Source organism: Antrostomus carolinensis, unplaced genomic scaffold, assembly GCF_000700745.2.
Source record: "Antrostomus carolinensis isolate BGI_N321 unplaced genomic scaffold, ASM70074v2 scaffold48982, whole genome shotgun sequence".
Lineage (NCBI taxonomy): Eukaryota > Metazoa > Chordata > Aves > Caprimulgiformes > Caprimulgidae > Antrostomus > Antrostomus carolinensis.
In genome coordinates, this window is record NW_010298537.1 from 1523 (window position 1) to 28515 (window position 26993).

At 42.4% G+C, this 26993-nt stretch overlaps 1 protein-coding gene across 1 annotated transcript; it reads left to right on the forward strand.

Moving 5' to 3' along the window:
* Positions 1 to 26578, forward strand: NUP188 (nucleoporin 188; the record flags this gene model as incomplete). The annotated part of the gene is made up of 43 exons (XM_029083614.1): positions 1 to 55; positions 649 to 722; positions 1311 to 1395; positions 2083 to 2163; positions 2519 to 2563; positions 3195 to 3287; positions 3430 to 3549; positions 3961 to 4172; positions 4898 to 5012; positions 5539 to 5739; positions 6413 to 6502; positions 7074 to 7139; positions 7664 to 7783; positions 8252 to 8378; positions 8497 to 8652; positions 8985 to 9111; positions 9739 to 9826; positions 9921 to 9997; positions 10151 to 10265; positions 10610 to 10730; positions 10958 to 11024; positions 11411 to 11539; positions 12366 to 12499; positions 12851 to 12957; positions 13767 to 13973; positions 14622 to 14791; positions 15133 to 15202; positions 15843 to 15910; positions 16537 to 16732; positions 17288 to 17365; positions 17722 to 17807; positions 18241 to 18386; positions 19569 to 19750; positions 20133 to 20333; positions 21017 to 21109; positions 21326 to 21484; positions 22277 to 22414; positions 22827 to 22901; positions 23577 to 23786; positions 24560 to 24691; positions 24829 to 24899; positions 25346 to 25475; positions 25712 to 26578. Coding segments are annotated over 43 exons (5188 nt in total), but the record flags the coding sequence as incomplete, so codon positions are not given.
* Between the last annotated feature and the right edge of the window lie 415 nt (positions 26579 to 26993).

Genomic DNA, 26993 nt, shown 5'->3' on the forward strand with positions numbered 1-26993 from the left:
GAGCAGCAGAGAACTGTGGACAGTTCTTCTGGGCAGATCAGCTTTAAGAGAACCAGTAAGTCTGTGTCCTCCTAACCAGGTTTGCCCGTCACTGAATGGATTCCATGGCTGGATACATCATTTGTGCATCTGTTTGAATATCAGTGGAAATAAGTTTTGCTGTTTTTCCTTCTTCCTCAGTGCGATTTTTATTCCTCTACTTGTTCATTCTTCCACTCCTTGTTTATAGCTGCTTCATGAACTGCCTGGAAGGGTGTATGTGAAAAGGTGGTTCCCTTTCTGGAGCGGACACAAGTGCTACTTTCTAGACTGGCTGGCCTGGGGTATTCATGAGTGGTACAGCCTGCTTCCTTATTTTCTGGGACGGAGCCCGTGCTTTCAAGAGTATGCCCAGAGGTTGGCAATCCAAATGTTTCTGAACCCAGTCCACTGCCTCCTATTTCCTCTCCCTTCCTGTGATTAGGCAAGGCAGCGAGCTGTCTCATGCAATACGCACCTTGAATCAGTCTGAATCGTAGATGCTTGTCTTGTGCTGTGCCAGTCTCTTTGTGGTGGTGGAATTTCTTTGCTTTAATTAAATTTAAGAAATCTGATACTTGACAGTGTATGTTGAGGAGTCTGTTCAGTAGTATTTGGTTCTTTTTTCAGGCACAGATTGCAGGAGAATTGAACAACCACTGGCAGAGACTGTTAGAGGGACTGTCATACTACAAACCGCCAAGGTATAGTAATTGCCTGGTGTTAGAAACTGACCTCTAAAATGAGGTCTCCTGATAAGTAGAGGAACATGTTTAATATTTCTCTCTGATTACATAAAAAGAGATTTTTACTCTCTTGCATGTCTTGAGGTTTCAGGAAAGGAGAAGCAAGAGGAAGTACTTAACCCACATAACACTTTTGTGCATGAAATACAGACCAGAAAGAAGTAACAGCACTTTCTGCTGCCATTACTCGTGTTAGGTAGCTCTGAACCCTTGCCTCTGCTGAGCTGCAGCTAGTGTGTGCAAGTGTGCAGTCTGTGGAGAAATAACTCCTCTTGACACTCCATCATCCCAGAAAGATACCCAGATTCCCTCACTGGAGAAGATGGAATGAATACAACCTGTATTTATTATAGTGATAATTGTGAATAATGTTTTGCCTGGTGGGAAGATTACAGAATATTGTTGTATGAAATATTGAAAGGCCATTGAGGAAAAAGCAAATGTTCAGTCTAAACTGATAAAACTGAGAACTTTGAAATTAAGCCTTTTTAGTTCATTCCTTGGGATTGCTGCATTTCTCATGACTAAAATTTCTTTTTTCTTTAGTACAACTTCCGCAGAAAAAATAAAAGCTGATAAAGATGTAGCTGCTCCACTGAAAGAGTTGGGTCTGAGGGTCAGCAAGTTTTTGGTGAGTGAAGGTGCTATGCTGATTATTTTTCATCCCTGCAACTGGAATGCATTGTTACTGTGATTCTGTTATTTAAGTAAACTTCTTGATGTTGAATAGAGCCAAACTGAAATTCCCTTCAGTTCAAAATAATCTTGGGGATGTTAGAAGTACGTGTTGGGGCTGTAGGTTAAATGTTAAATGTTAAATAGTGATTAGTGACCTGGCAGTGCTTTGGTTTTTGTAGTTAACATCCCTTTCTGCTGCGAAGGGCCCTGCTTTTCAGCAGCAGTCACCCACTTCTGGTCTTTTAAAGTACCTGAAGCTGCTCAGCTGAATACTGATGTCCTGTAGATCAGTTGCCATGTTTGAAAACACTTGATTTACCTGCAAGGTCATGTTCCTTCAAGCCATGAAGCGTAGAATTCAGTGACTGGTGGCAGTACCTTTATTTAAATGACTGTTAATGCTTCTTTTGCTGAAGTTAAACTGGCTACATCTAAGTGACATCAAAACTTAGGTATTTTGCTTTAAACAGAAGTGCTGACTAAAGCAAGCATCTGCCTGACACAAAAAATTTTCGCATATTTTGGAAATTATTTGTTTTGAAGAGAAGAGCTGCCTGAATATTTGGAGAGAATATTAATCTTTAATGAATTCAGTTCCTTTTTATTCATTTCAGAGTATCTCTAATTTCTTTTTTTTCAGGGTCTGGATGAAGAGCAGAGTGTGCAGTTGTTACAGTGCTATCTTCAAGAGGATTACAGAGGAACAAGGGACTCCTTGAAGGTCCGTAGCTCCCATTTATGTTCTGTTTACTCCACATCTTTCCTTAATACTGGTAGTTTGTTGATGTGTATGGCCACATGTCAGTCCAAGTTCTGATTTGGAAATGGCTTTGTATTTTTTTTTCTCTGAAACTACAATGCACAAGTGCTGCTTTAAGGAAATATGATAGCAGATATCCAGGCCTAACTTCCTACTACATCTTCCTGCTTGAATCTCCCTGCAGAAACTTGGCTTCTGTCTCCGTTGCAAGAAAAGTTGTCTTTTGTTTGTTTCAGTCTTTTTTTGTGCATGTGTATTTTGTCAGTAGGTATTTCTGCAGTACATATGTCTTTATTTTGTTGTGTTTTGCTTGCAGACAGTTCTTCAGGATGAAAGGCAGAGTCAGGCTCTGATGCTGAAGGTTAGTCATTTCCATTTGTATTTTCTGTTGAAAAGATCTGTTGACAGAGAACTGACCTTATTTCTACGGATCCAGGAAATCTTGGAACAATTTAAGTATTGTGTCATATAAAGAAGAGATTTTAGAAGGTGCTTCTGAAGTAGAGGGATGTGCATAAAGATTTGAACAGTGTTAATAATTGCTAGACAAAGGAAATTTTAGGCTTAATATCAGGGAATTTAGCTGGACAGATGAACACACCCATGTTTTCCAAAGCTTGTAGGTTTATGTGTTATCATCTGAAGTGACAGCTCTGAAATGAAGACTGATGATCGTATCTGACAGAGGATAATAGGCATGAGGAATGAGAGATCATCTCTCTCTGTCTTTTTGCCTTTCTTTTCCAAGTTTTCTCACTTAGCAGTGTAATTATAGCCATGTCCCTACGGGCATGTTTTATTGAGTTCTGTGAAGTTAACTAAGTATTTTTTTTCCAGATAACTTAAAAACTGCTTAGTTGAAACTCCATCTGTAGTAATGTTTGAGCACTGTCTATTCTTGTGATGAAGGCCTTGGCAGTGCATGGGAGAGGACAATGTATGGGAGTTGGGCACTGTAGCAAATTGATGTCAGTGACACTATGTGTTCACAGCTTGCTGACTATTACTATGAGGAGAGGATCTGCATTCTGCGCTGTGTCCTCCATCTGCTCACTTATTTTCAGGATGAGAGGCACCCTTACACAGTGAGTACAGGAACCTTTTCCTGGGTGTGATGTCATTGAAATAGGCTAAATACATCACTTGTGTAGTACTTGTCCACTTGTGATTGTAAAAAGCACCTGTGTGTGCATGTGGGAAGCTCAATTATTTATTTGTTTATTTAAGGCACAATACTTCCAGTGTGTTGAAAAGTTGGAGAAGGAACTAGTTCCTAATTATCGGAAGCAGTTTGAAGGACTGTACAAAGCAGAAGCTCCTACATGGGAAACACATGGAAATCTCATGGTACTTTGTTTCTTCCTATTATTTATCAAACTTATAAAGTCTTTCCTATATGTAGTGTATTGGAAAATGCGTATGTGCAATTAAAAAGGATGTTTCTCCTTGTCCAATAAACCTAAAAGTTGTTTTCTCTCTATCAGAACCACTTTTGCTCAGAAACAGAGAGGGTTCTGTGGAACATACTGTTCCTTGTAATAAATCCATTGATAGCCCTAGGTTAACAGATCCATCTGTGTGTAGTTGTTCATAATTTCTCTGCATCAGCACACTCTGTACGTACAGTGGCTCTCCTTGCCATTGATACAAACCACTGGCTACAAAAACTATTGAAATGCTTCAACACTTCTCAGTTTCTAACTGCTTTGACTCACCTGTGAGCTTCGACATACGATGGTAGAACTTTTCCTTGTGCAGACAGAACGTCAGGTTTCCCGTTGGTTTGTGCAATGCCTCCGTGAACAGTCCATGCTCCTGGAAGTCATCTTCCTCTACTATGCATACTTTGAAATGGCACCTGAGGAGCTTCTGGCATTTGCGAAAATGTTCAAAGAACAGGGATTTGGCACTAGACAAACCAACAGACATTTGGTGGATGAGAGCATGGATCACCTGGTGGATCGTATTGGGTAAGTATCGTGTATATTTTTGAAGTGAATACAGAGCAGAACAGTTGTTTTCCTCAAGAAAAAAGGCATTTATAATTCTTGCTGCTGCCTCTTAAAACCACTGCTATTTCAGGCTGAGCTTATTGTGATGAAGGCAGAATGGTCTGGTCTGGTCACATTGGAGGTTTGTGCCAAAATGAAGGTGTGATTGCAAAGCAGAAAGCTTTAATCTAGTATAAAATCTTGCCTCTGGTAAGAATGGTCTGGTGGTAAAGTGAAATTGCATCTTCTGGTACTCTAACCTCTGTGCAGGCAGCAGCTCTCTCTCTGTCCTGTATTGTTAACTGTGTTGCCTCAGTTCAAGCTATTGTGGGTCTGCTTACAAATAGCAGTAATGTCTTCATTTTGCTGCATGGGACATAACTCGAGCTGCAGCCAGGGGAACAAAAATCCTTCCAGGAGGCACGAAAGCAGAAAAGCTATCTTAATATTTCAGTGGCTTTTTTTTTGTCTGTTCAATCAGAAATGGTAATTCTTGAAGATTGTAATCTGTCATATATGAGCATTTAAAGACAAAATTTGGGTTATCTGCTGTTAATTTAATTAATTTTCTTATTGCTTCAAAGAACAGCTGAACAGAAGCAAACTGCAAGTTGTTTTTGACTACTTATAATTTAAAAAAATCCCCCCTGAATTCTTAAATAAAGTTTCTGACCTACTTGTTTTTATTCTTTTCTTGCTTGTAGCTACTTTAGTGCTCTTATCCTGGTGGAAGGCATGGAAATTGACTCCCTCCATGAGCGTGCTTTGGATGACAGGACACAGGAGCACAAGTTAGCCAATAGTGAGCACATCCACCAGGTAAAGCACTGGCAGAGTGACTGCTCCTGAGGCCTAACAATACAGAACTTAACTGTTGTTACCCAGGAAGTGCTGTTCAAAGGTTATGTCTGTAAGTTTCTGATCCTTGATTTGTTGACCAAGTGTAAGAATTAACATCCACGTAACATTCTGGGGCAAATAAGAATGAAATTAATTCCTCTCCCACTTATTTCCTTGGTTGTCTTGGACCTTTCTCTAAAGAAAGGTGTGTCCAAAGAAATGGGCATTGTGAAGTTTCCAGAAGGGAATGAAACAAAAGATTTGTGGTGTTGGTGCCTTTAGGACAGAAAACATCTGAAGTTAGACCAACTGTAAGTCAGTGAACCATGCAGGAAACCTGACCAAGGCTGCAAGTGTATAATTTGGTCAGTTGCATGTTTGAAATAAGTAGCTGCAAGGGAAAGGTGACTGTTAGCAAGAAGATGTAATTAGCTGTATTCTTGCTGAGTATGAACTTACTTCAGAAGATCTCAGTTATTTTGCTTTTGTCTTTGTCTCTGTGCAGGAGATGGACAATCAGCTGCTGCAGTTAGGGGATGTCTCACATCATGCTCCTGTGCTTTTGGCCTGGGCTCTGCTCCGTCACACTGTAAACCCAGAGGAGTCCACAAACGTTATCAGGAGAATGGGCAGCACTGCTATCCAGCTGAAAGTTTTCCAGTATCTGACAAAGCTTCTGCGATCACTGAGCAGTGGGGGGAAGAATGTGAGTTTCTTATAATCATATATGTAAGCTCTTGAAGTTTTTAAACTGCTACTGATGTAAAGGTATGATGGGAAGGAGAGGATTGTGAACCAGTGTTCTTTCAAACTAAATCAGGTTTTAAGCAGAGTCTGCAGTAAAGCGTGGTTTATCATCTTACCTTCTGTCAGTGAAGATCAGAAGTCAAGTTGAAATGAAATAGATTTTTATGCCCAAAGAATAAAAAAAATCTTTAGTAAGTTGAGGAACTACTTCTCTTGAGCAGAATAGTCTGCGTTTGACCACGTTTGTTGATTTGTCTCTATAAGTGTACTTGCCATTGTGTATCTTGAGTATTAGATGATTTAACTCTGCACTATTCTCTGTATGAGAGTAAATGACTTTGTAGGCAGAAACCAGTGAAAGCAAATCCTTTTGATATCTATGAACACTGAGTGCTGCTTTTTTGAGGTTTGGAAGGCATTTCTCCTGATAATGGTAGTGGCAAGATTTCTCATTTCAGTGAAATATTTCATATTAATGTAGAGCTTAGCTAATGACTGCCCCTCTGCTGACTGCAAGGAGGATGTATGAAAAAGGCAGTCACTCAGTTTGTGAAGCAGGCTGAGTACAGTTACAGTGTGCTCTGTAATTCACAGTCTTTCCTATAATGGCCTTGTGTATTCTCTCTTTCCAGTGTACTGCCAGCACAGCTTGTATGTGTATTTACGGGCTCCTTTCCTTTGTCCTGACGTCGCTGGAATTACATACATTGGGAAATCAGCAGGTAAGCATCCAGGACTCATTGCATCTGTTACCTAATTTGAAATAACCTGTCATAACTGATGATAATTGCTTCTGTTAAATTGTAACCCCGTATTTGGGACTGACAACTTTATGTGACTTGGATCTAAAAGAGTGGTTTGCTGTTTTTCCTACTGCAGTTACACAATGCAGACTTAGTACACACCTCTGCAGACTGGCTCATTCATAATGAACGAGTGTATCTTGCACTTGAAGTCCTATGGATTTGAAACTAAGTGTTGATATGTTATTTCCAAAGAAATGGAAATAATATCTATACCATTTCCAAGTTTGAGAAGACTTCATATAGCCCTTTGCAGATACAGTGGATGTATTTGTCCTGGCCAGTCCAGTCATGATAAGGAGCATGGCTTTAGGCTGGCTCTGTGTTCTGGGTTTGAGTGTCTTGGGTGTTTCTTTCTGTTTTGACTGGAGTTACATCTTGGCTAGTAAACATGGAAACTTAAATTCCAAAGATGTGGCAGAACTTGGTTGAGATTAGATCTCCCTGTGTGAAGTAATTTTTATTTTCTCCATCTTCTCTTCCTTTGAAGGATATAATTGATGCTGCATGTGAAGTTCTGGCAGCCTCTAGCATCCCTCAGCTTTTCTGGAAGACGGTGAGTGTGTTGGCAACTTCTTTGACCTACCTTGCTTATAACTAAAGCCTTTTAAAAGATCCCCTTTTAGGAGAGGAACAGACTGATTGTATTTAGTTGGTATCTAGGAGGGCCTGAGGAGCTAGTGTTTGTTTGTATCTATGATTTACTTTTGCCCTTTCCTGCCTTTTAGGTACAGCCTTGGCTTTACTCTTGAAGGATACTGGAACAAGTTTTAATATAGGTGATAGTTTAAACCAGAGCTGGGGTTGCAAGGACTGAACTAACTGCTGGCAAAAGCATCGTGCTTATTTTTTTGTTGTCACAGAATCAGGATGATCTGTAATGCATTACAGTCTTACTTCCTGCCTTATACTTGCACACTGCCTCATGCTTTAGTCTGTGCAAGGACTGGAGTGATATTTTTGTGCATGATTAATGTTAAATGTACAACTTAAAGAGGAACTGTATCCTTGTGCTATACTAAGACTATTTTAGCGTTTCTTTTTAGTAATATGACATTTGTTTTCTGTTTCCACCACCAGGAACCTACTGCAGGTCTGGGTATTATCCTGGACAGTGTGTGTGGGATGTTCCCCCATCTTCTTACTCCTCTCCTTCAGCTGCTCCAAGCCCTTGTGTCTGATAAATCTACTGCAAAAAAGGTACAGGATCTCTTGGTGTTTGGGAGATTATTTATTTCAAGACAGGGATAACATGCTATGTGATAACGTTGTGTGATTCTTTCCATTACATGTGCTTATCTCAATTGCAATCGTAGATAACAGGCATTAAGCTTTTGTCAAAGAACAGTGGACACGTCTCCTTTTTAGTCCTGTGCTGTTGCAGGACACTGTTTTCTGGCTTTTAGAAAACTTTTCAACTCTCATGGATGAAGATTAAGATACTGTGTAATTTTCCAGGTTGTACTTTACTCATAAGAAGTTCCTGATTCATTAGATGAAACTTGTCTGGACATGTGGGCTGTCTAATAATGTTTTGGTAGGGTTGACCTACTAAAAGGATGTTGTGCACATTAAGAAAACTTGCCTATTCCTAGAATGACCTGGTTGATTAATTTTTAAGAAGGTCTGGCTCTTTGGCTGTATTGTTTAAGCTCTCTCTGTATGCAGGTGTACAGTTTCCTGGATAAAATGTCTTTCTATATTGAACTGTACAAGCATAAACCTCCTGATGTGATCTCTCATGAGGATGGCACGCTTTGGCGAAGACAGGCTCCAAAGCTCCTCTATCCTCTTGGTAAGGAAACTGCACTTACACTTTTCGTATTGAAATGCTTTGGGGAATTTAATTCTTTATCTGGCTTCTAACTCAAGGGTAAATATGTGACTTTATTTCACCTGCTTATTCAATGTAGGGCTAGGTCAAACAAATCTGCGGATACCTCAGGGAACAGTGGGCCAAGTGATGCTGGATGATCGGGCTTATTTGGTACGATGGGAATATTCCTACAGCAGCTGGACACTGTTTACCTGTGAGATTGAGATGCTGCTCCATGTCGTATCGACAGCAGGTGAGATAGGCTGGGAATATGAAAGAGAATATATAATTGTTAATTTGCATTGACTTGTGGTTAATGGTAGGACTGAACAGCTCTGAATACTTTTGAAAGAGCATGGAATACTTTCCCAGAAACCTGATATTTAATTATAATAATAATACTGTAAAATTCACTGCAAAAGGCCGAGAACGTGTAGCAAGATGAGATAAATGTTAGGTGTGGGAAAAATTCAGATAGATAAAATAAATGGGTTTTGAGGAATGATCATGGGGATGTGCATTGTTCTAGATTTGATTACTGCTTAAGTAAGATTTCGTGTTCTAGTGTTAGTTTTCTTCACCCAGATGTGATTCAGCATTGTCAGAGGGTCAAACCAATAATTGATCTGGTTCATAAAGTCATCAGCACTGATGTATCGATAGCAGATTGCCTTCTGCCAATCACGTCACGAATCTACATGCTCCTACAGAGGTGAGTCTCTGGCTGGCCTGAAGTCACTGACAGCAGAGGTACCTGAGAAGATAGCAGCTGGAAGAATGGCTAGTTACTATTTCTACCAAGAGCTTTGCAAGAAGCATGTGTTAGTGCCTCAGCTCCCCAGGGCTGATGTTGAGTTCTCAAGACTGTTCTGCCTACACTGGTTGATGCTTTGATGCAGCAGAATAGCCCCTCTTCCACTTCTTTCCTGAATGTTGTGCAATTTTATCCATTTAAAGGCATTTTTCATTGGTAGCTATGTTTACATGAAAAAGGAATAAAACATATATTTAGAGTAGTAACTTCCAGGTCTTAAAACAGTTGTACATATTAACTCTCCTCTCAGTGTTAACTGCCTGGGAGTTGACATTTTGCTGCATGATGACTGTTTGCTGTGACAGTCTGCTGTCTTGCCAGCCTCACCTCTTGCAGTAAATTGATCTGACTCAGGTGTGAGGAGGAGGTAGCAAGTCTAGACTGAAAGCGCAGACTAGTGTCTGTATTTACCTGGTTACCTTTTATACTTGTGCCCTTCAGTGAGAGAGAAGCTTTTTTTGACCCAAAAAACAGGCTAGACCACAGATGGCAGTACTTTTTATGCATAATATTTATTTTTCCTAGGCTAACAACTGTGATCTCTCCCCCTGTGGATGTTATTGCTTCTTGTGTCAATTGTTTGACAGTACTGGCTGCTCGGATGCCAGCCAAGGTGAGGAAATGACCTTCTGGGTTTGCCAAGTTTGAGAACTGACAGATGTGTATATGTTGAGTGAGAGGAATGATCTGTACTTTTTCTCTTGCAGGTTTGGACTGACCTCCACCATACAGGTTTCTTACCTTTTGTTGCCAATCCAGTGTCCAGTATGAATCACATGATTAGGTATCCATGATCCCCTTGCCTTTTTTTTTTGCCTAACCTATTCATTAACTGTAATAAGAACCTTTTGCTAGTGTGAAATCTATTCATCTGGCATCTCTTACTCATATTAGAGTCCTGCTATTCACGTAGTAAACCCTCTTGCTCCTTTCACAGTGCAGAGGGGATGAATGCTGGGGGCTATGGAAACCTGCTGATGAGCATAGAACAGCCTCAGGGCGAGTACAGTGTTACCATCTCCTTCCTGAACCTGATCACAACTCTTGTCCGGGTGAGTGCTTCTGGAATGGGCTGGATGTGAAGTCAGCTGTAGGATGTTACCATATGAAAGTGAAATACAGCTGTATCTGAGATCCCTTGTGCAACAGGTCTCTCTGAGTAATCACTGGTTGACACTCCCTTCCACGCTACTGTTTGTGCTTTTTCTGTAGTCTGATTTTTCCAAAAAACTGCTTTGATTCATCTGATCTACTAAAGAATAGAAGTCACTTGTGAATCTATGTCCTCATGCTCAATAGTTTTCTTATACTTTAAAGACATATGGCATATCTTCCTGCTACAGATTTCTTGTCCTTTTAACCAGAAGGGGGACAATAACATTTCTCTTTCTCCTAGGGACAACTTGGTAGCACCCAGAGCCAAGGACTTGTGCCTTGCATTGTGTTTGTCCTGAAGGAGATGTTACCAAATTACCACAAATGGCGTTATAACTCTCATGGAGTGAGAGAGAAAATTGGTAAGGACGTTGGGGGCTGGGAGAGAAGGAGGGGATAAAAAAGATCACCTCTCTTCTCAGAGAATATGTGAATTTTTACTCCTTTTTATCATAAATTTTTTGGCAGCTGTTTGGGATTTGCTTTGTACATCTACCAGCATTGCTAGATGCTGTGATTTGTTTGAAAATATTAGGAACTAGGCAACAGATGTTCCTGAACCAAGTAGTCCATTTCATCTCTGTTTTAGGGTGCCTTATCCTGCAGTTGATCCACGCTATACTGAATTTATGCCCTGAAATGGATCCTTGCAGCAGGTAAGACAGGTGATGGATTTCAGATCTGCCTGGCTTACAGTGCAGGAGGGCTCTGTTGCTATATTTGTTTCAGTTTTTCAATGTAAATGAACTGGCATGGCTGTGTGGTGCTGGTTTCATCTCTTTTCAGAGTTACTGAGTACAGGAAGGGTAGAAAAAGATTAGGGACATAGTTTTTTAGAACACCTGGTGCAGAAAGAGAAAACAGTAAATAGATTTCCTGGGACAGATTTTCCTGTTTGGTGTATTGACTCTGAACAAAGTAGAAGGGAGAATAAAGTAGGGGTCAGTGAGGGTGTAGAAATTAAGAGATTACTTTGTGGTAATTTTGGAAAATACTGCAAGTGCTCTTAGTGATGATGTCCTGCCTTGTTTGTGTCTCACAGCAATGCCCCCAGCCTTCAGTCCTTGTGCATCTTCAGCCTGGCCAACACTGAAGCAGGGCAAGCAGTCATTAACATCATGGGAATTGGTGTGGACACTATTGATATGGTAATGGCCTCCCAGTCTGGCAGGTGAGTGCTGCCTTTCGTTTCAGTAGTGTGAGGAAAGAAGCAAATGATAATATTTTGAAAGTGCTAGGGGTGGTCAGTCTCTTCAGGATGGTTCTGAAGGTGGCTTGAAGTACTCTGGAAGTATTGAAGATGTCTTCAGTGTTGAGTGCCTTAACCTCCTTATGTGGCTCCCTGAAGGCTTGAATCTTTTGCTTTAGCTATGGTTGAATCTCTCTCCTGTCCTCTGCTCTCTTTTTCTGGCCAACTTTACTTGACATGTAGCCAGCCAAACTTGCTAGCATGTTTGTTTTGATAGTCTGCTGTTTTTTAATTTCAAAACAAGTCTGGAAGTGAATCCAGACTTGTTAAGAAGAAAGTGAAACCTATTTGAGAGGCCTTTTTGGCTTTAATGTCCCTCCAGAATGTTTATCTGATAAGGAAAATCTTGGGGAAGTAGCACACTTGGAGCCAGTTTTATCTCTTCATCCAGTTTTGGTTTGCTATAACTTCTGAGAGATGGGTTCTGTAAATGTTTCTTCCTCTGTCTCAGTATATTTTAAATCTCTGTATCCCAAATAGGAAAAATAGAGTGACAATAGACTGTCAGGCTTTTTCTTTTTTGTTGAGTGCTGACAACTTGGGGCTGGGTAGACAGTATTTTTTTGTGGATATGTGAGGATTTGTATTTCAGCAGCTGTTATGTGGTGACGTGACAGTCTGAGTAAAAATGTCTTATAACCCCGGATTGACAAGAGTGTGGAATTTCCTCTTTGAGTGCTGTGGAAATAATAAATGTCAGTTGTTAACACATTTACTTACTTTGGTTTCTTTTTGGAAACACACACAGTGATGAGTCACAAGGCCAAGGTCAACTCCTGATCCAAACAGTGAAGCTGGCATTCTCAGTTACCAACAATGTCATCCGGTTGAAGCCCCCCTCCAGCGTGGTCTCTCCGTTAGAACAGGCGCTTACTCAGCACGGTAGGTGTTTCTCCATGGGGGCAGCCTGGGAAGCTGTGCTTTTTTGTTATTTGCAAGTAGTCAGTTACAAACAGTAGTTAAGATTTCAAGGCCTACTCTCCCTTCTCTAAGGCATTCTTCTCCTCTGGAACAGCTTCTAAAGTATTAAGCAAATGTGGCTTGTTGTAATGAGATGGGTATAATTACAGAATGTAGTAAATCAGCTGCCATTAGTACTTTTGGCTGGGCCCATGCCTTGTTCTTCTGGAAGATGGACCTAGTTCTTCCCTTCTGCTATGGAAATCATTATTTGGTAAATGGTTACATCTTGTTGCAGTTTCTTCTCTTTGATTTTAATTGTGTTCCCTTCAGGTGCTCATGGAAACAATCTTATTGCAGTCTTGGCCAAATACATCTACCACAAGCATGACCCCGCACTTCCACGCCTGGCCATCCAATTGCTCAAACGACTGGCTACGGTAAGATGAGACTCACACAAGTGCTCCTTTGCTTCTCCCTTTGTGACTGATTCCACTACTGAAATTCTTTCAAGATAACTTGTTCAGGCTTGTTTGTATCAGGGAGCTTAATGCAAGTCAGTTGAAGGCAGTGTGGTCTGAAAGCTGTAAGTTACAGCACATTAAAAATCACATAAAGGGCCCTTAGTTTTTTAACATAATCCTCTGCTGTTTCTGAAGTCACTCAGTAGCTCGCTGAGAGGCTTCACGAGTGGCGTGTTTTCTGCAAAGTATTTGCACCTCCAGCTGATCTCTTTCCTCTTTCCAAGTAACTTTCTCAAGTCACACTCTTGAGTACAATTCCTACACCTTTTGACTGGCACTTTAACATCGTACTGAGGAGAAGATCCTATTTAAGTTTTTATCAGGAGCTTTCAACTTTGCCTTTTAGTCTTACTCTTTTTGGCTTCTGAGGATGTATTGGCAGTTTTATTAAAGCATATAAATTCAACTCTGAGTTTATTTATTTCAAGAAACATTATTCCAAAACTGTTTTTCTCTTTGTCTTTTCCAATTTTGTCATAACCCTTGAGAAACAGGTGAGAAAGAGAGCGGAATTGCCAGAGAGGAAAACTTGGATCACTTTGCAGGTTTTTTCCTGCTTAATGACAACAACTTACTTTTAAGTTCCATCACACATGTTCGTAGATTCAATATAAAATATTTTAGAGTTTCAGTTTGAAAGGCAAATCACCTTTTAGAGGTGATAGAGAAGAAGCATTCTGTAGAGTTTGGTTATTTCTGCTTCTGATGTTTCTCTCCTTGTGCAGGTTGCTCCCATGTCTGTTTATGCCTGCCTTGGTAGTGATGCTGCTGCCATCCGTGATGCCTTCCTCACCCGCCTGCAGAGCAAGATTGAGGACATGAGGATTAAGGTCATGATACTGGAGTTCCTCACAGTTGCGGTGGAGACACAACCTGGGCTCATTGAGCTGTTCCTGAACTTGGAAGTGAAGGATGGCAGTGAGGGGTCAAAGGTAGAATTAGCAGATATCTGCCCACGGACTCACAAGTCTTTTATTTTAGCATTCATAGCAGTCTTAGGGCACTAGTCTCTAAAATCTGATAGTTCTTATATGTAACCTAATGTACTTAATGTAAAATAGATGCAGCTTGTGCTTGCAATTAGTGGATGTCCTGCTATCCCAGTTTCACTTTTCCCTATAACAAAAGAGAAACTTTCCCCAGTGTTTCAAGGCAGATACTGTGTTAACATAAGAACATCTACTGGGTCAGACCAAAGATCCCTGTGGCCCACCTTCTTGACTGGGACAGTGGCCACTCAGTGAGAGAGCTGAAGCCTGAGATACAATGAACAGTATCAGTTTTCCAGAACATGCACTTTGGAGCTTTGCAGTTCAAGGTCTTCTTGTGTTGGGACCTTTTGGAAGCACTTGCTCTTACTAAGTCTTAGCTTAGCTCATTTTTTATTCCCCTAAAAATAATATTTTTTCTTTCCTGTGTTATATTCCTTGTAGTCATATACAAAATATATGATGGCATCTTGTACTCAAGATTTATTTCTCTGTGTATTGTTCAAGTGGAATCAAGCGCATTCTGCTTTAATAGGTGCCTACATGGTGGTTCTGTGGCGATGTAACCTCTCTCGTTTCCTTTTCCTTTAGGAATTCAGCTTAGGGGAGTGGAGTTGTCTCCAGGTAGTCTTAGAGCTAATAGACTCCAAACAGCAGGAGAGATACTGGTGCCCTCCCCTCTTGCACCGTGCTGCCATTGCCTTCCTGCATGCTCTGTGGCAGGACCGTCGAGATAGCGCCATGCTAGTTCTGAGGACAAAGTGAGTTGTTGTTTTTCTACAATGCATTTTCCTTCCTTTTTTTCCAAAACATTTTCTCTTTGGTTTGTTGGACTTCTCAGGAACATTTGCATCTTAGTCTTTGTGTGCCCTGGTAAGGGTGTGCAATGTGTGGGCTTTGAAAGTCTCTTGGGAAGGAAGATGAGAAGCCTGCATGTGCACGTTCAGAAACAAGTATATTGCATTCTGTTTCTTTTATACAAAGCTATATAAGCTTGTATTTACCAAAGCACATTTTCTATGAAGTTTGGAACAGTAAAAGTGCTTCTGGGCGTGTGGCATGGGGGAGATAATTGATAATTACTTCTGTATATATCTTTTAGGCCAAAGTTTTGGGAAAATTTAACCAACCCCCTCTTTGGGACCCTTCCTCCGCCTTCAGAATCATCAGAGGTGAGTTACATCGAAACAAATGAAGGTAGTTATGTACTCTCAGCAGAGGTTTCTCAGTGATGTATGTGGCCCTTCCCTCTGCTTGCAGTTTTCTAAAAGGAGGTATGATCAAGTGGTTTAACACAGGCAAGAGATGAAGTGAATGCTTTCTGGCTTTGCAGAGACTGTACAGCCATGAACTGTTTTTAAAATTCTCTGCTCTTTATTCACATATGAAACAAAACCCGATGTTATCTGGCATCTGTGGTGACACTTACCCTTTGGAAGGTATGCTGTCTGCAGTGTATCCATACTATGTGTTGTGTGCTGTTTGGCAAAGGAAACTCTCCTTTGTTTCTAAGCAAAGCTCAGGCTGACTGGTATCACAGAGGAATCGATTAGGCTCTTGTTAATCTTCCTTTCTGTGGGAGTTTTCCCTTTCATTATGAAAGTCTTGTGCTCTCTCTCTCTCAGAATGGTGCTTTGAACACAGCATTCTTTCCTTATTGTCACCAGTCCGTGGCCAAATGACATAACTATTGCTATGGTGGGAGAAACAAACCTGCCACACTGGAGGCTCAGTCCCTGCAGGCGATGGGTATAAATCAGCATCCCACTTACCTGCAGGGCTAGGTGCTCAGATTATGCTTTTTCTTTATAGCTCAGTGTCTTGGATACCTGTGCCTTAATCATGAAAATCATCTGTTTGGAGATCTACTATGTTGTCAAGTGAGTCTTTGGTCTTCTCTCCTTCATCCCTGTACTTTTTAGTTATCTAAACTATGTGGGTTAAATCTTGATAGACTAGGCAGCTTTGAGGGACAAAGTACAGGTAATCCTGTGAAAATGTGGGAGGAACAGTGGTTTATAAACAAGTCAGAAACCTGCATTTGAGATGCTTGCAGTCACCAACTGCAAGTGTTACAGTGTTTCTGCAGCCTGTAGGTGAGAATGTGGGTATTTTCCTTGTATCCTGAAATAAGAATATACAGTATTTATTAAAGCTAATTGCAAATTAAGCTAGGTACACCCAGTATAGTGATTGCTGAATAACATTTCAGTAGTTTTCTCCCACTCATTTTGTTTTCCTGAACATAACTGCCCTTTAATATGTTAAAAACTCAGGATTAACTAAAATTTCTGCTTAAAAAAAACCCCAAAACATAGATTTTCTTCAGGGATCATGCTTTTCCTTCACATTTGATGCAAAAAGTGGGATTCCCTGCACAGGTCTAATATGTGGAATAACCTTCACTTGCAAGCTGTGTCCTTGGCTTTCCTACCTGAATCTCAGAAGAAGTATGTTTTCTGACCAAAGAATAAATGAAGATAACTTCTCCTCTTGATTTGGTCAGGGGCTCACTGGATCAGTCCCTGAAAGACACGCTGAAGAATTTCTCCACCAAAAAGCGCTTTGCCTATTGGTCAGAATATGTGAAGTTACTGGCGTTTCACGTGGCAGAGACAGAGGGTAGCAGCTGTGCCTCCATGACAGAATACCAAATGCTTATCTCAGCCTGGAGGATGCTGCTGATAATCTCAACTAGCCATGTAAGAGCTACCTTTTCTCTTTCATGATAATCTGAAATTAACATTTTGAATAATGCAATATCAACTTTTCAGGGTCAGTTAAGTCATAATGAAGAATTCACTGGATTTTCTTTCAGTTTTCTTGTGTACGTGGTTACAACCCAAGTCAACACAAGCATGGTACAAGAGGTGTTGTTTGATCAAAATGAGCATATTGTCTGTCTGAGCAGAGGAGGGAGGTAGTAAATTTTTATAGCAATTTTAAGTAAAAAATAAAATGAAGAGATTTTGCTGAGTCAGGTGAGGCAGGGGTGCACCACTGGGGGTTGGACTAGATGATCTCCAGAGGTCCCTTCCAACCCCTACCATTCTGTGATTAGGGAAATGAGTCACTGCCAACTTTTTGTCAACTCCTAGTGCAGTACTTCAGTGATTTCTGTAAAACTGCATTATTCAGCAGCTATAAAATTAGGTGAATTCTTAAAGTAACAAATTAAAACAGTAGACTGATGTTAGACTGCTAAAAAGGTGCATCTTTTGTTGTGCTTGATTGATGTCTGTCTTTGTGGATCTTAGGCAGATATAATGCATCTGACGGATTCTGCAGTTCATCAGCAATTGTTTCTGGATGTGCTAAATGGGACCAAGGTTTTGGTAGGTGATGCTTCCTGTCAGTTCTTTAATTTTCCAATTGCTTATCTTCTTTGTACTATGAGGAGTTCTATTTCTGCAGCTGCTTGCCATCATAGGTTTTTTAGATCCTGTGAAATTGGGCTGAAACAAAGTCTCTGTCCCTGAGTTGATGAGCTGCTTATAAATCCTTATTTTGTATGTGTCATTCTTGTCATCACTGAGGGAGCCTGCAGAGAGTCCTGACTCTGGTTCCCTCGATGCTCTGGCAGCTGAAGAACAAAACATGGTCGTTCGGTGGCAGTGCTTGGCCTGAGGATTTCCTAGGTGTTCTTACATGTGACTTTTGCAACTATAACTCTTGCAGTATTTCTTCTTAGCTTCTAGTTCCCATGTCAGTGTCCTGTCTGCAGCTGGGGTCTATGCTGTGTACCCTTCTTCTGATCCTGCTCAAACAGTGGAAGAGGTAGGTATTTTGTTTGGATAATTTTTAGTCACTGCTAAATATAAAAACTTGGGAGATCATGTTTAAGTGTTTTGCTCTAGTGAGGCTCCCTTAGTGATCTGGGGAGGAAACTGAAGCCTTATCATAGAATTCTCTTTTGGGATGGCAAATGTCTGTAGGTTGTTGCTGAAATATCTTGTAATACATTTATGGTTTGGCTTCCTGTTTGCTGGTGAAAAGTGTATCAAAAAAGCTTTTGTGACAGTCAGTCCTGCATTCCCACTGTACTGTGGAATGTCTTTAGTGAGATCCAGACAGTGACTTGAACTTTACTTGGAAGAACTGCTTTTATTTGTGTGGATTGTGTAAGTTACGATGCACACAGCTCAGTTAAGCCAATATCTTTATTGAAGGATCTTGTCTAATCTGAAGAGCTCTCCCTTTTTGTTGTCAGCGAGTTGGGTTCTGTGGATAAAATCATAAACTCCTTGACGCAGATTCTGGAGGGAGTACTACAGGCAGATCAGCAGATGATGGAGAAAACCAAAGCCAAAGTGTTCTCAGCTCTTATCACTGTGCTTCAAATAAAGGAGATGAAAGGTGAGGTGGTGTACGTACAGATGTCAAGAGCAGGGCTGGTGTGGCTGAATGCACCTAACACTCTAGTGTTTCTGAGATAAAAATGCTTTTGGTGTTAGCAGTAGTACAGGATGCTCAATACAGTCACCCACCTGTGGGACTTCTCTACTCTTTTCTTTCTTGTTTTAGCTAGTTTTAGAAAGAGATGAGGTTTATCATTCACAGTATGTGTATGTCTTCCCTTCTCTTGTCTTTACCCAACAATAACCTTTGTATTTGATCAGTTTGATAGAGACAAGATAGGGTACCCATGTGTTTTTGAAAATAGCTCAGCAGGTGTGGGAGGGATGCCCTAGTAATGCCATCTCACAGAGTGACTGTAGAGCTTAGATTCTGACATGAAATTCTTGTTAGATACAAAAGACCCAAACACAAGAAAGTCTTCTGAGGGTACATCTTGTTACAAAACAGACCAGTCTCCTGTCCCTTGTGGGGCATCTTACATTGCAGTGCCACTTGAAGACCCTCAGTGGAATCTGGGCAGTATTTCTCTGTACAACACATAAAAAGGCAACTGTAGTGTTGAGAAGTGTGTCAGCTGACTTTTCTGTGTCGTCCTTGTCCCACTACTTGGACCCTGCAAGCCCTTATTTTTTGGAAAATAAATAGAAAGTGGAAGGTTGGATTTTTTTAAAAATGTTTGGGTGTTTTTTTTTTTGCTTTTGAATTTGAGTTTCCAGTCATGCTGTTAAAAGGTGGTGTAACTTATTGTAATGGTTTTGATAAGAATATAGTATTTATATGAACTCACAGAACATAGGCTGCCCCCAATCTCCATTGACCAGTAGCAGCAATCTGGAGAAATGGATAGGAAATACTGTAGTGGGCAATTATGGAATCATCTGTCTGTAGTAGGGCTTGATTTGTGCCTTGAAATGTCATGAGTTTGTATGATTTCTTGGGAAAACTATATGTTCTTATTATCCAGATCACCATCTAATCCTTATTATCCTTTATTAACCCTCCTAGGCTTAGTCATCTAACTTTAGTTACAGTTCCTCACATTATGATTTTTAGGTTTTGAAATGAAAACAAAATATATACTAACTCCAAGAACTGGGGCCCAGTGATGTTATCAGTTAAAGAGGAAACTTAAGTGTAAGGCTTGTGTGTTAACTGTTGTGTGTTCTGCGTGTGTCATAGTGAATGAGATCCCACAGTACTCCCAGCTGGTGCTGAGCGTGTGTGAAACACTCCAAGATGAGGTTATTGCGCTCTTTGATCAGACTCGACACAGCCTGACCTTGGGAGATGCTACAGATGACAAGGACAGCATGGAAACAGATGATTCCTCCCGAGTTAAACACAAGGACCAGCGAGATGGGGTAAAGGACCTGTTCTCTGCTTTGCAGCCACGTTTCTTCTCTCTAGACAGAAGTTGTGTGTGTGCTTGGAACAACTTCCCTTGCAGCCTTCTGCCTTCAAAGGAAGTTTTGGCAGTTTCTATTTCAGAATTACTCCCTGTCTTTTTTGGCACACATCAGCCTGGAAAATTGGCTGTTGCTGTCTCTCTTTCAAGCTGTCCTAAAAAACATTGTCACAATTGCTAATACAGGCAGGAAGCATGCAGAGTATAATAAGGGACACCAGGTGCCTTAATTTATCATTCTGAGAATGATTGAACTTTAGGTTGTGTTAGCAAATGCTTTCAAGAATTTTTTGTTACCCATGTCAAGACTATGCCTCATTCTTTCCTTGTCACTGCAGGTGTGTGTTCTGGGTCTACATCTGGCTAAAGAGCTCTGTGAAGTTGATGAAGATGGAGACTACTGGCTGCAGATTACTAGGAAAGTCCCTGTGCTTCCTACTATCTTTGCCGCCTTGGAGATCAGCCTGAGAGTTAAACAAAACCTTCACTTCACTGAGGCCTCGTTACATTTACTGCTGACCTTAGCAAGGACTCAGCAGGTGAGAGATGAAGAGAAATGAGAGCATATAGCTATACATTTTTAATAGGAACTGTGTATATCATTATTCTGTCTGCAGTGCAGCTGAACAATGATCTGTAACAATGATAAAGAGGTTTTTTGGAGGCTGGCAAGCAGCAGGACCTGTGTGTGTGCCTGCCTGGCTTCCCTTGTTCTTCTTCATAATGGGATGTCTGGAATGGAAGAGTGGAGCCAGCCAGAGCAGAGCTCTAATTTAGAGCAGGCACTTTCACTGAATGTATTCTACTGCAATGCAAATTATCCCCCCTAGTTAAAACAGCATTAAGTGTTGGAACCAGCTTTCTCATCAGTTGTAATAAAGCATTATTTACCTATTACAAATTCAACTTCTTGAGGGCCTTTAGGTAAAAGCAAGGTTGTTCCAAAGCTGGCCCTTTTCAAAGATTATGCATGTACCAAACTAGGTCATATCCAAATGGAATTCGGAGTAGCTATGCAGGTTAGATTTTACTGGAAGAACAGTGTTGCTTTTCTTAATATTAAATTGTTAACAGTGAAGAAGAAGAAGTGTGTGTAGATGAAGTTCTCTAAAAGAATGGTGACACTGCAAAGGACAGAAATATTTTATGCAAAATAAGTCTCTCTAATCTCAGAGAGGCCAGAGATGCAAATTTTAACAGTGGTTTGTTCCATGTCTTGTAGGGAGCAGCAGCAGTGGCTGGAGCTGGTGTCACGCAGAGTGTCTGTCTGCCCCTCTTGAGTGTGTACCAGCTCAGCACTAATGGAGCCATTCAGGTGGGTGCTACTTCCTCTCGGGTGGGAATGCACCAGGAGAACTTGCCATGCCCTGCCTTGCGGGCTGTGGTTGGAGCAGAACCCTCCTGGTCTGGGAAGGACAGCAGCCATCCCTAAAGCCTGGAGACTTCCAAATTGGTGTGAAGGGTTTGTGGTGTGTGCCACACTGGGCAGCAGTGTAAATAAGTAATTTATTTTTGTATCTAATTTGTTCAGACATCTGCTTCTTCTCGAAAGTCTCTGGATGCTCCCTCTTGGCCTGGGGTCTATCGTCTCTCCATGTCACTGATGGAACGCCTTCTGAAAACACTTAGATACAACTTCCTGACAGAAGCACTGGACTTTGTTGGTGTCCATCAAGAGAGGATTCTTCAGGTACGTCACATACCTCCTCTGTGATGGTTCTCCTGACTTCTGTGTTGCAGTAGCAGTAGAAACACGTCAGAAAGTGCAGAAGCATTGAAAAAAGGCTCCTGCCTCAGAAAGGTTTACAGTAGAAATAATTCAATAGTGGGAGAAGGAAGATAGAACATACAAGCCGCACAGTCAGGCAGGGCTGATTGCTGTGATACTTGCTAGAGCCGGGCAGTCACCATCTGTTCATCCTGCTCACTCTTGGGGTTAGAACTTTGCTACAGGTGTTTAATGTGCATACTCAATGTAGCAGCAGAAGTGAGAGTTTGATGGAAACTCACTTTGTGGCTGTCTCCTCTGGAAAGAAAAATACAAGAGCTGTTCTTGGAGGTGGCTTCAGCTCAGCCTTTCTCAAATAGTGGAGATGCTGTGGTCAGGGTTCCATCACCATTGGAGTCGGCAAGCTCTCATGTCCTGCAGTACTGAAGTATCTGCACTGGCTGGATTGTGTCAGTGCAGACGTGCTGAAGAGTCCTGTTTGTACAGAGGTGCTGAATTACCTGTTTATAAGCCTGCTCCCTAGACAAATAGCTCTGGTCTTCTGTGGCAGCACAGCTTGTGAGATGAGTTGACCTCTGACTAAGAATAAAGTGCTCTGAGTCTGACCCATGTGCTGTGCAGCTACTTCCATCAGTGCATTTTCTGTCCCTGAGGGCAGATCCTCTGCATCTTCAGCTTTTTCTTCTGGAGAAGGGAATGGGCTTTTTGTGGTTTAACTGTAATCTTTCTGATTTACTTCTCTCTCCTTCCCAGTGCCTGCATGCAGTACGGACAGTACAGAGCCTGGCCTGTCTGGAAGAGGCTGATCACACTGTTGGCTTCATTCTTCAGCTCTCAAATTTCACAAAGGAGTGGCATTTCCACCTGCCACAGCTTATGAGGGACATGCAGGTAGGGATCAGGATACTGCTGTGGATAATACATTGCTTTGGAGCACAGGGATTTGCATGTGTTAAGAGAAGATGGCACTCTATCACCTTTTTATTGCTGCTCTTTTAATAGGAACTATTGCTGAGGTCCTTTAAATGTCTGTTCTGTCAGTACCTTGTCTGAATTGAGTGAGGAAAGAAAATTGTTGAGGACAGACAGGTGGTAGCTTGGAAGAATAACTTGGGGAATTCAATGTCTTGCTCTCAGTTCACGGTGCCAGGTGCTTCTGAGAAAATACTGGGAAATCAGGAGACTGGATTGATCCTTTCTAATCCCTGTTGTGTTTAACTGGATTTTCTAGCTTCCACCAATGGTAGTGAATAGGTGGGTTTTGAGCTTTTAAGAAATTTCTCCCTCACTTTATTTATTTCAGGTGAATCTGTGTTACCTGTGTCAGGCCTGTACCTCCCTCCTGCACAGCCGCAAAATGCTCCAGCACTACCTGCAGGTGAGGATGGGGACTGTAAGCCAAACTGTCAGGAGTGCTGCTCCCTGTTAAAAGGCAAATACTGTTCAGTGTCCAGGCTCTTGGGTATTGAATTGATTGTCCTAGTGGTGATTATTTGCAATCATCAAGAGTTAGGATTTGCATTTCTCCACAGCAAAAAAATGTGCAAGGAGTAGTCTGGACTCTTAAAAGCTCTGGACTGTGTAAAGCCAGTCCTAGGGCAGCAGCAGCCTGTGTTGGAATGGTGCTGTTACCATTTTATAACTGTGTACCCTGCAGCAGGAAAGCTGCATTGCTGTAGTGCTCTGTAGTGCCATTCATGAAGCCACTGTTGAACTGGTGTGCTTGATCTGATTTAATTTCTTGGGGAATCCTTAGATTCATGAGGTGGAGACGATGCGTTGCTACTGCTGTGTTATTTCAGCATGGCTGAGGCTGTTGATTAGAGATTCTTTTTCCAGAATGTGGAATCTAAATAGCCTCTGCAGCTGCCTCCCTGCAATGCAGTGCCTCCCCCGATGCACACTAAGTGTAGATTCTCATGCTTCTAGCAGGTGACAGACTTTGGGTGCCTTATTTCCTCATTCCTTTTGTTCGTAGCAATTTTTTCCCCTGAAAGCAGTGCAAAATAATTGTATCTGTAGTCAAGACTTCCTTTGTTTTCTTTCTCCACAGACAAAAAATGGTGATTCCCTTCCATCAAGTGTGACTCCACGAGTGCAGCGTAATCCCCAAGCCTCCTCCAAACATCCCAGCCCTGAGTCAGAGGCAGCAGAGCAGAAAGCGCTGCTTACAGTGCAGTACAGCCTCCTGAAAATCCTCAGCAAGTCTCTTGCTGCCCTGCGCCATTTCACCCCTGATGTCTGCCAGATCCTCCTCGATCAGGTAGAGAAAGAGGAGAGGTGCTGTGCCCTGAAGGGAGGAGTTCCTGGCATTTCAAGTGATGCTCTGGGTCTGTGCAGTGAGGCACATTCTGTCCTGCTTGAGACAATGACCCCACCATCCATGTGTCTGCTGTTCTGCTGCAGAAAGCAGGAAGCAAGGAATTCCCCTTAGGAATCAGTGTGAAAGGAAGGCTTGGCTGAGCTTGTGTGTGATCTGCATGATGCTGCCTGTGTGTAACCTTACTGCAGCAGATAACAGCCCAGCTTGGTTTGTATCCTCAGTATGTCACTCTTCAGAAGAGATGTCCTCTTGTTATCCTCCCGTGTCAGTGTCATCTAGTGGCTGGTCTCCTGGTTGGGAAAAGGAAGGTTTAATCCTTGATTCTGGCAGTGTCCTGCTAACTTTTGGATGGTTAACTCCCTTTTCTTGTGCCTCCTGGTACACATGCCTGGGCTTTTGAAAACAGTCTGGTAACAGCCGTTACTTTAGCTGGCCACTTGGTGGCAAACGGTACGGCTGGGGGGTGGGAGACAGCTCATTCCTGTGGGGACAGCCGTATAGTCTGGCTGTGCAGTGCTGTGCAGTGCTGTGCAGTGCTGTGCAGAACGCTCCCTACTGCTCCATCCAGGTACTTGAGATTTGGGAAGTGATCTCAGTACTTGGAGTTCTCCATGCAAAAAGCGTGGTACGGGGACTAGGGTGTCCCTGTTACTGTGACAATAGGATACTCATGGCGTCAGGGCTCACTCAGTGTTCTCTCTGTCTCTCCACAGTCACTGGACCTTGCAGAGTACAACCTGCTCTTTGTTTTGAGTTTCACCACACCAGCCTTTGATTCGGATGTCGCACCTTCCTTTGGGACCCTCCTTGCCACAGTCAACGTGGCCCTTAACATGTTGGGAGAGGTACTGGCCGTTTCTCTGCTTGGGAGAGCACAGCAGTTGCAATGATCTCAGAGCGCTCATTCAACTGATGTTTGAAGAGAAGAGTATTTCCTCTTTGAACCTCCTGTCTCCAATACCTGTCTTTTTTTCCCTTTAAGCTGGATAAGAAGAAGGAACCTTTCCCCCAGGCTGCAGGGCTGAATATGCAAGAGGGAACCAAAACCCTCAAGTAAGTTTCTAGCTTTTTGATTTAATTGTGGCCAAGGAGCAGAACCTGATGCTCCTCAGATCAGAACTGAGGTTTAGATACATTTGTGTAGCTTCAGAGCTGCTCACTCTGAATCCAGGGAGTTCAGATAGCCCATCAGAAGCTCTCCAAAGCAAGAGGGATTTTTTTGGGGAGAGTGTGTGAAGCCACCTCATCCTAAGATACAGTGTAGAGGGTCGTTTGATGCTTATTTACCAGAATATTTAGATCAGACTTCCCTGATGGCCAAGAGGGGTTTCTGCTCTGCAGACCACAGCTTTTGGGCATCACTGCTTGAGCAGAATGTGAACAGTAAGAGTGTTCCCTCCTCCGTACCCTGTGTGTGAAGTCTTTCTAAGAGCATTTGACCTTGAAATTAGAATGTGCTGACCTTTTTGGCTCCTGCTGATCTGCGTTTCTTTGCACAGGTCTCTGCTTATGTTTACAATGGAAAACTGTTTCTACCTGCTCATCTCCCAGGCTGTTCGGTACTTGAGAGACCCAGCTGTGCACCCCCGTGATAAGCAGCGGATGAAACAGGAGCTCAGCTCTGAGCTGGTGAGCAGCTTGGACCATCCACCCTTTCTCACTCTTCACTGTAAATGTGTCTCATGGGAGAAGGTCATTTGTCTTTGGCTGCCCAGCAGAGCCCATTCCCCAGTGTGTGTCACCAGCCTTGGGCATCTTGGGCTGCGCGTACTGGTGCCTGTTCCTGTGCCACCAGCAGCTTGTTTGAGGGGGGAGAGGGGCACGTGTTTGAGAGAAAATAACTTTTTACACACTTCTAATTTCAGAGTACGCTGCTCTCCAGCTTGTCTCGTTACTTCCGCCGTGGTGGTCCCTCTTCACCTGCCAGTGGGGTTCTTCCCTCTCCCCAAGGAAAATCTGCCTCCAAGCTGGGTCCCGAGGGGCAGGAGCCTTTGTTTCAGCTTGTGCAGGCCTTTGTCCGGCACGTGCAGAGATAGACTCTGCCCTGCCCCTGCCTCCCTTTTCAGGACTCGCACCAGAACGATTCACGTCCACTGCAGAAGGCATCACCTTTGGCAGAGCTTGTAACAAGGACTGGGAAAGGGAGGGAGGCCGGGTGTGGGCAGTGGGGTAAGCTGAGCTGTAACATCAGCAGCCAGATCGCGTTGAACTCTTGCAACCCAGTAGCAGAGCGAATGTAAGGAAAGCCGAGAGCGGCTCCCCGGTGATCAGCCCACGTGCACAGCCTGCCCGCTCCATCTGCTAGAGCGTCCTGGCTGGGTACAAGTGCTGAACAGTCAGAACCTTTATTTTTATAGCTTGTACCTCAGCTGGGGAAGCTGTGGCTGGATGGAGAGAGGAGACAAACTTTCTGCTGGGCATTAACTCTGCTCTTCACACAAGGTGCAATCTGCCTCTCCCTCGCAGTCAGAGTCCAGTTAAGGCACAACCAAGGGATCAGCCAGCAATTCAGAGACCATCTTTCTACTGCTATTTTTGTACTGAATGGTTCCAGGCAAGATGGTGTATGTGTGCTCACGCCTCCCCTTCATCCTGCAGTCTGTGTGTTGTGTGTGTTTCTGAAGAGCAAGGCCTCACTCAACGTTTTTAAGGACAAATTCCATTGCTCCAGTCTTGCAGTTTTTTGTAACTGTGCCCTATTTATACTGATATTAAAACCTTTATAGACAGCAGCTGGGTTCATGGTTTTGTATTGGGCAGAGCAGCCTGCAGCACCAATTCTGCATCTCCTGTGTGGTAGTTCTGCTGCGTCACCTGGGCTGAAGTCCCAGCTGAGAGTGATGTGAGTTGTGGCTTGTGAGTGACGATCCCGATTCCAGTTGAAGTGATTATCATCAAAGGTTGATTCCCTTGGCTTTCCCACACCCACTCCCTTTCTCTTACTCTCACTTTGGGGAACCCATAGGAGATTTTAAATGAGCATCACTATAAAATGCTCCTCAGGAATGATTCTTCTGCACATGGATTGCTCTGTGCACGGGTCCAAGTTGCAGCTCTGCCTATTGCAGCAGCAGGGGAAGGCACAGGCTTCAGCTAGAAGGAAAATGGTGTCTGATGATGAATGACATGGAACAAAAAGGGAATCTT